This window comes from Mastomys coucha, unplaced genomic scaffold (genome assembly GCF_008632895.1).
Source record: "Mastomys coucha isolate ucsf_1 unplaced genomic scaffold, UCSF_Mcou_1 pScaffold21, whole genome shotgun sequence".
NCBI classification, from domain to species: Eukaryota; Metazoa; Chordata; class Mammalia; order Rodentia; family Muridae; genus Mastomys; species Mastomys coucha.
This window is the reverse complement of record NW_022196904.1, coordinates 3905498-3914265: the sequence shown is the minus strand read 5'-3', so window position 1 is coordinate 3914265 and position 8768 is coordinate 3905498. Positions and strand designations below refer to the sequence as shown.

The following is an 8768-nucleotide window of genomic DNA, read 5'->3' as shown; positions in this document are numbered from 1 at the left end:
GGTGGGCTCGCGCTCTCCCTCCTTCCCTCTTCCCTCTCCACTCTCCCCTCCCGCCCTCCCCTCTCTCCCCTCTCTCCTCTCTCTTCTCTCTCTCTCCCCTCCCTCCTTCTCCCCTCCCTCCTTCTCTTCTCTCCTGTCTCTCCTCTCCCCTCTTCTATCTCACACTAAGTCTCACTTTGTAGCCATGGCTGTCCTGGAACTCTATGTATACCAGGTTGTCTTCAAACTCAAAGAGATCCTTCTATCTCTAACTCCCAAGTGATGAGATTAAAGGACCCTTTGTTTTATTTTTATTTTATTTATTTATTTTTAATCTTGGCTCGAACTCACGCTTTACACCAGGCTGGCCTTGAATTCACAGAGATTCATCTTCTGGTGGGTTAGTGTCCCCTTCGGGTAACGGCTGCCAACTGAACTCTGGTTGTCTGTAAATGGTGGAAGTGCCCTAATCAGAGCCAACCTCTCCTACTTTTCCAATGAATTTTAAAAACTTGCTGCTGAGATAAGTGTAGCTGTGAAAAAAAAAATTAAATTAAAAATAAATAAATTTTATTTTTTAAATAATATTGCTGTTATATTAGTAATTATAACTAACAATATTACTAATTTTTAAGTATTACTAAAAGATTTCACCATTATGTTATGGCATTCAGCATTTGAGTAAAGTCTACTGTATTAGCTATCTCCCCACTGAGACTCACCAAGACTCTAGCTGGCCTATGTTCATCATGTTGGCCTCAGATGCGCAAAAGTCTGCCTGCTTCTGCCTTGCAAATGTTGTGTAAAGGCCTGCACCATCATGCCTGGCTAATTCCAAAGTCTTAATTCAATGTGGGTAGATAAAACTACATTTTGAAACCATGTGTTCCAGTTTGTAAAACTTTGGAAAGAAACTTTAGTCGTGTGCACAGGAAGAGCCTGTACCAAGGACTTGACACATAGGACTGAGTTTCAGACTATGATTCTCTCTCTCTCTCTCTCTCTCTCTCTCTCTCTCTCTCTCTCTCTCTCTCTCTCTCAAGATTTATTTATTTTATGTATATGAGTACACCTTCACTATCTTCAGACACACCAATAGAGGTGATCTCTCCAGCCCTATGATTCTATTTCTGGAATATGAAATTGTGTTAGTTTGAATGAGAATGGTTCCCATATGCTTAGATATGTGAATGCTTAGTCACCAGGGTGTGGAACTGTTTGAAAAGAATTGAAAGGATTAGGAGGTAAGGTACTGTTGGAGGAAGGGTGTGGCTGGGAGTGAAATTTGAGGTTTCAGAAGCCCACACCTCCTGATCCTGTGTGTGTGTGTGTGTGTGTGTGTGTGTGTGTGTGTGTGTGTGACTGCTGCCTGTAGACCAGAATGTAAAGTCTTCAGGCATTGCCCTGGTCCCATGCCTCTCTACTCCCCACCATGCTCCTCCTGGATGAACACTCTGCAACTGTTAGCTAGCCCCTAGTTAAATGCTTTCTTTTACATTGTAAGAGTTGCCTTGGCCACGTGTCTCTTCACAGCAGTAAAGCAGTAAGTGAGAAAGGCTGCCATGCTTATCCTCAGCTAACAAACTGAAGAGGTTGATTCTTTGTCCAAGGTCACCCAGGAAGAGGTACTATTCAGGGATAGAGCTCAGGAGGCACTTGGTGGTACCCGACTGCATGGATGAGAAGGGACTTGGGTGAGCCTTTGGGATGCCAGCACTCCTGCTTGTTACTCACAGCCTTGTTTTTCTACAGGTTTCAGTGAAACCTGACAACCAGGAAGAGGTAAGTGGAGGGTGCCCAGGAATCACACTCCTCACTTAACGTGCGTGTCCCCCGGAACTCTCTGTCCTTCCATTGGATTTCCCTGGCACATGCTCAGAATGAAAGGTCCCCACATCCACAGCAGGGATTGCATGGCCAGGTTTCCCTTTATGGTAACCACTGGCTGAAGATTCAGACGTCTTGAAGTTCCAGTGGTGACATTAGAGGATGACTGGAAGTGAAATGGATTGGGGATGCTGAGAAATGCTCAGGCGTGCATGAGGTCTGCTGGTTTTAGCAGAAGATAGGAGTTGGAGTAGCACAGCAGGTGAGGGCTGAGCCTGAGTACTGAGGTGGAAATGGAAGCTCAGTGTGAAGACTGATGTGTGTGCCATGAGGTCATGTACAGATGGCCTCCTGGCCTTCCTTCCAGGGACAGAATGGGCAACAGGAACCCAAATGTAGTCTGTGTGAGACAGGTGATTGGAAGGAATCCATGTGAGTTTGTAAGATTCAGAGAGCCGAGTCTTATGTCCAGGATGTCATCCCACTCACAAAGACACAGAGATGGAGATCACTGCAATCTGCATGAGGTTTTTAATAATCCAATATACTGGGGTCATCCTCATTCAGGCAAAGGTGACCCTGAGGAAGAAAAGCACACACTTTTTATACCCTTCCAGAACATAGGTTTACAGCATGAGTTGGTTATCTCTCACTGGTGGAGCTCATTGTTCTTTAGACTTAATGGATATTCCTGCCTCCTCGGTATTTTTATGAGATGTCCCTGTTTGCTCAATTCTTACAAGTTTCCACTTGGGAGGAGTCCATGTAAATTCTCAGATTGAAAGGAGGGACATTCTTCCATCTTGGATTAACTCCAGCTGTGATGGTTTCAATGAACCTGCCCTCCAGAGGCTCATAGACTTGAATACTTGGTCCTCATTGGTGAAAAGTCTGGGGAGAATTATGAGATATGGCCTTGTTGAAGGAGATGTGTCACTGGGGGTGGGCTTGTAGGTTTTAAAAGCTCTTCTCATCCCCAGTTAACTCTCTTAGCTTACTACCTATGGATCAGGATGTAAGCTCTCAGCTACTGTTCCAGTGCTGTGTGAGCCTGCATCCATGCTCCCTGCCTTGGAGGATACAGACTCACCCTCTGAGGTGTAAGCCCCAATAAACTCGTTGTTATATAAGTTGCCTTGGTCATGGTGTCTCTTCACAGTAATAGAAAAGTAACTAAGCCAAGCATGTTCATTTGCTTGTTGTTGCTGAGTGATGAGCACAGTGGTCAGTGCTCAAGGACAGACTGGCTATCAATAGAATAGGTTCACAGCCTGGTACCCTCTGAGGTAGGAAGCTAAGTGGGAATGACTTAAGGATACCAAGAGTCCCTGACAAGGAGGCTTCATATAAATTCAACCTTTCCCCATGTGCAGGGCTGTTTATCCTTTGAGGATGTGGCTGTGTACTTCTCCTGGGAGGAATGGACACTGCTTGATGACTCTCAAAGGCTCCTGTACCAGACTGTGATGACAGAGATCTTCACACTAGTGTCCTCACTGGGTAAGACCCTGCCATCCTGTCAGAGCATGTCTATGTAGGCTTTCTTTTTTTTCTTTTTGAGAGAGCTGTATCTTTCTCAGAGCTGGCCTATGAACACCCAGTCTTTCCCCCACTGTCTTGGAGTATAAAATACAGGTTGAAAACCAAGGCTTGTTTCACAACAGCTCTGTCTTTCTCAATTGCAGCAAAGGCACACAGGAATCAGTTTGGGCTTAGGATTTTTTGGGTATAGTTTGAGACCAGTTCTATCTTTAGAATCCTAGCTGTGCTGGGCACACTATGTAGACCTGGCTCTCCTCTGACTTGCCAAGGTCTTCCTGCTCTGTCTTTTTAGTGTTGTGTTTAATGGATTGCACAACCACACCTGGCCTAGGGTTAGGAGTCTTAACACTGATGGCTTCTCTGTGGCCTGCTGACACTGTAAATATTTGACATCTTTGTGACTCAAGTACTTCTGGTGGCATGCCTTATGTCTGAATATAGTAGGAATTGTGGCACTGGTGAGCTCATTACTTTTTTTATTTTTTTATTTTATTTAATTTTTGCAAGACACCCTTACCAGGATTATCCTCACTAGGCTTTTTTTTCTTGTCTATTGTATAGGCTGAATCACTTAGTCTTAGTAGAGAACTCTCATTTTTTATATCATTGTACTTTAGGACTTATACCTTCTGGGATCCATGACATCACTCAGCTAGAGTATTGGGCTGAGCCCTCTGTGCCTGCACTAAGATTCCTGACTCCAGGTATGTTATAGGTACATAGAGTGTAGTGGTTTTGATGTTTGAAGCTATTAATTCTGAACCAGAACTATCCCTTGGGTGTCAGTCTAGTCTGTCTTGCCTGTTGCTTTGCAACCCTGTGAAACATAGCTGTTCCTTTATTGTGTTGGTGTGCACTATAAATATAACTCTTATTCACCTGATGTAATTGTCATCTCAGAGGCAGTGAGCTTCCAACTGCTAACATAGGCCTAGCTCTGGAAGCGTCTAGCCTCTGTACAATCTAATCAAGGCCTAGAGTGGTTTCAGCCTGAGACTTACTGGTTTTTGTTTGTTTGTTTTTGTTTGTTTTTCTGGACAGTTTTTTTATTCACTTTACATCCCCTTCCCACAATCCTTACCCTATCCCCCGTTCTCCCCTGAGTAGGTAGGGGTCCCCCTGGGGATCCCCCTACCCTGGCATTTCAATGTCTCTATCTGTTGGGATAGGCACATCCTCTCCCACTAAGACCAGACAAGGCAGCCCATGTAGAAAAACATATCCCACATACAGGCAACAGCTTTTGGGATAGTCCCCATTCTAGTTGTTTGAGACCCACATAAAGACCAAACTGCACATTTGCTACCTATTTGTGGGAAGGCCTAGGTCCAGCTTGTGTATGTTCTTTGGTTGATGGTTAAGTCTCTGAGAGTCCTGAGAGTCCTAAGGGTTCAGCTTAGTTGACTCTGTTGGACTTCCTGTGGAGTTTCTATCTCTTTCAGGGCCCACAATCTTCCCTCCTGTTCTTCCATAAGAGTCCCCAAGCTTCATCCATCACTGTTTGGCTATGGGTGTCTGCATCTGTCTGAGTCAGCTGGTGGGTGGAGCTTCTCATAGGACAGCCATGCTAGACTCCTGAGACTTACTGTTGAATAAGCTCACCTGTTCTAGCTCTTTCTGAAACTCTGGCAGGATGGTCTAATCAAGGCCTAGAGTGGTTTCAGCCTCTAAGACTTACTGTTGAATAAGCTCACCTGTTCTAGCACTTTCTGAACTCTGGCAGGATGGTCAACTTAGCTATTCCAGCTGAAAATCCTTTGGTTCAAACTGGCTTCTTTTAGCTTCTGACTGAATTGCTCTCTTTGGCCTCAAAGGAACTCTAGCAATCTGTTCTAATCTTCTGGCTTCTCATTCTCTGGCTCATTCTGTCTTCACCTGTGTCTAGCTTGTTCTCTCTGCAACCTGTATTTCAAACTATTCCGGTAAAAACTACATCTGAATACATTGTCTGCTTTGCAGTAGACTCACTTTCCTGTCCTATCGCTGATTCATTTAGTCAAATATTTCTCTGATTCTTCACTTTGTCTGCCCCTCAATTAGAAGTCACTTTCCAACATGGCTGCTGCTTCTACCAACTAACCTTACCTACAGTGTCTTGGATTAAAAATGTGTCCTATAAGAGTGTCTGTATTCCAGCCAGAACAGCCATGTTGCTAGATTAAAATTCCTCTACCATGCCCTATACTTAGGGCAATCCTCAAATGCAGGTTCTTTAGTTACCATGTCATACAGGTCTAGACAACCTTCTGCACTGTGTCTTGAATGTCCAGCAGCTGAGGGTTGCAGAAAGCTATTGGTGAGGAAAAAGTGTGTTACCGTTCCTAGCACTCCTCCCTGTGATTTACTCCATGCTTGTGTTCTTGCTGTTCCTAAGGTCCCTAGAACATAAGATCTTGACAAATTCAGTATGGTAACAGGCCCTGTCTGCCCTAAACTAGCCCCTTTGTTCTGTGAGAAATCTCAGATCACCATTAGTAATAGGTGCTGTCTGTCTGTCACTTGACGGTTTACATTGCCACTCATCGGTATTTCTCTGTGTTCAGGTTGTTGGATCAAAGTGGAGAGTGAAATATCCCGCTTTGAGCAGAATCTGTCTTCAGAAGGAGCTGTCAGTTCAACCACTATGCCACAGCAAATGCTGTGCTGTGCTGAGACACCCTTGCTAAGCACAGACAATGTGGCCATCTTCCAGACCTCCTCGGGTCTTCTCAGGCATCAGGTGACTTACACTGTTGGGGACGTCCCCAGGAACACTGAGAGTGGAGAGGCCATTCAGAGTGAGAAGAAGAACTGCATATGCAGTGACTGTGGCAAAACGTTTACTAGCACATCCCACCTCAATCGGCACCGGATGATACACACTGGAGAAAAGCCTTTTCAGTGCAGTGAGTGCGGGATGTCCTTTAGCCAAAAAGCCTTTCTTGTCAAGCATTTCAGAATTCACACTGGAGAGAAGCCGTTCAGGTGCAGTGAGTGTGGCAAATCCTTCAAGCATAATATCTCCCTCGTTTCTCACCAGCGAGTCCACACAGGAGAGACTCCTTTTACCTGCACCGAATGTGGGAAATCATATATGACCAGATCCAATCTTACACGTCACTTTCAAGTTCATGCTGCGGAGAAGCCTTACAGCTGCAGTGAATGCGGCAAAGCGTTCAAGGAGAAATCCAGCCTCATTTATCATGCGCGAGTGCACACTCGGGAAAGGCCTTTTCAGTGCAGCGAGTGTGGGAAGTCCTTCAGCCAAAAAGCCTTTCTCATCAGGCATTGCAGAATTCACACTGGAGAGAAGCCTTTCAGGTGCAGTGAGTGTGGCAAAACCTTCAAGCACAACTGCTTCCTTGTTGCTCATCAGCGAGTTCACACAGGAGAGACGCCTTTTACATGCACTGAATGCGGCAAGTCATATATGAACAGATCCAGTCTTTTATATCATTATCGGGTTCATACAGGAGAAAAGCCATAGAAGTACACTGTAGTAGTTTGAATAGGTTTGGCCCCTTAGACTCATGTGTTTGAATGCTTGGCCCATAGGGAGTGACACTATTAGGTGATGGGACCTTCTTAGAATAGGTGTGGCCTAGTTGGAGGAAGTGTGTCACTGTGGGGATGGGCTTTGAGGTCCAGTGCTCAAGCTCCACCCAGTGTGGGAGAGTCTCTGCCTGGCTGCCTTCGGACCAGGATGTAGAACCTCTGCTCCTCCAGCACCATGTCTGCCTGCATGCAGCCATGGTTCCTGCCACGATGATAATGGACTGAACTTCTGAAACTGTAAGCCAGCCCCAATTAAATGTTGCCCTTTATAAGAGTTACCTTGCTAATAGTGTCTTTTCAAAACAATGGAAACCCTAACTAAAACATATATCAAATGCATTAAATTGTTTACGAAAAAAAAATCCAGCCTTGTTTATCATGTCCAAGCTCATGCATGGGAAAGGCCTTTTGAATGTCGTGAATCTGGGAAGTGTTAAAAGACAAAACTCACCTCATCAAAGATCAACAAGTTCATAGTAGAGGAAAGGCTTTTATGTGTAGTGTGTGTGGGATGCAGCCTCATTTAACATCAGGGATTTTACGCAGCGAAGCGTCATGAGTACAAAGAATGTGGCAAAGTGTTTTGCTACGGGACTGGCTCCACACTGAATAGAGTATATGTGTTTAGTGCAATGAACATGGGAAATCATTTCCATGATCTACCCTATCTACACAAGAGGATATTCACTGGACAAAAGTCAAGAGTGCTTCAAATGTGGGGAGCCTTCACCCACACTTCCATCATATTTAACTGAAGAGGCCACAGTGCAGAGATGCATCATGAACCCACTGATTCTGGGGAAACCTTAGAGCAAAGTCTGCTCTTATTAGCAACACAGACACAACCCAGAGAGGTTTGTGAATGCAGAGAACATAGAGAAAGCTTCAGCCACTGACTGCAGAGAACATAGAGGAAAGTTCAGCCATTGACCAAGCTTGTTGAGCCTTAGTGAACGTGACTTTGAGCAGAGAAGTTCTGAGAGTGGCTTTTGTGAGGGAGCCAGTCATTGAAAATTACTCATCAAAGAATAACATGGAGTCAAGATAAGGATTATTGTCATCTTATTCCTAAGAAGTTAATGCTTTCAGGGGACTTAGCAAGAGGAAGCACCTGTGTGGAGTGGAGTCTCCATGTTACTGAGTTTGAATGGGGAAGGAAGAGAGTGACCTCTGTTTAAATAAGACATATTTTTGTTGTTGTTTGTTCTATTAGTTGCCCTTTTTTTTTTCTCACTGAATATTGCAGTCCCTGGGATAAATGATCACTTACTGTAAAGTCTTCATGACTATTGCGTTCCTAAGTGTCACTACTTTTGTTGGGGACCAGCTCTGTGTAGCACCTTATGCTCTTACATAGGAATGCAGCCCATATGTTTTAGGTGTTTGTTGTTTGTTTCATATGTGAGTATTTTGGCTGCACATATGTATGAATACTAAATGCATAACTGATGCCTGTGAGCCCCCCCCAAACACATTGGATTCCTGGAACAGGAGTTACAGATAGGTGTGAACCAGTCTGTTTGCTGGAAATGGAACCTTAGTCCTCTACAAGGGCAGCATGAGGACTTACACACTGAGCCCTCTCTGAAACCCATGTTTTACGTTTTTAAGAAGTTATTAGATTTTATTCTAAATCTATGTGTTTCAGATTTCCTCCTGCAGCATATCAGATGCCAGTTTGTCACATCCTGACATTTTCCAAGTCGTGAAGTGTTCACTCTAATAATTTTAGTAACTATATTGTCTTGGGCATGATGGCACAGGCATTTAGTCCCAGCACTCAGGAGGCAGAGGCAGCAGATGTCTGTGAGTTCAAGGTCATCAAGGTCTACATATTGAATTCCAGGATAGCCAGGACTACATAGAGATAACCTGTGTCAAAAAAA

General features: G+C 44.4%; 1 protein-coding gene across 2 annotated transcripts in view; it reads left to right on the top strand.

The window, feature by feature from the left end:
* Nucleotides 1-8158, top strand: part of LOC116101625 (zinc finger protein 419-like) — an 8881-nt gene extending 723 nt beyond the window's left edge. Inside the window, exons 2-5 of one of the 2 annotated variants that reach the window (XM_031385327.1) lie at nt 1732-1761; nt 3180-3306; nt 3966-4052; nt 5892-8158. In XM_031385327.1, coding sequence (XP_031241187.1) covers nt 1732-1761; nt 3180-3306; nt 3966-4052; nt 5892-6814 — 1167 coding nt within the window. In that variant the 3' untranslated portion in view covers nt 6815-8158. The remainder of the gene's footprint in view (nt 1-1731; nt 1762-3179; nt 3307-3965; nt 4053-5891) is intronic. The other variant, XM_031385329.1, reaches the window with a different exon arrangement.
* Nucleotides 8159-8768: the final 610 nt, after the last annotated feature.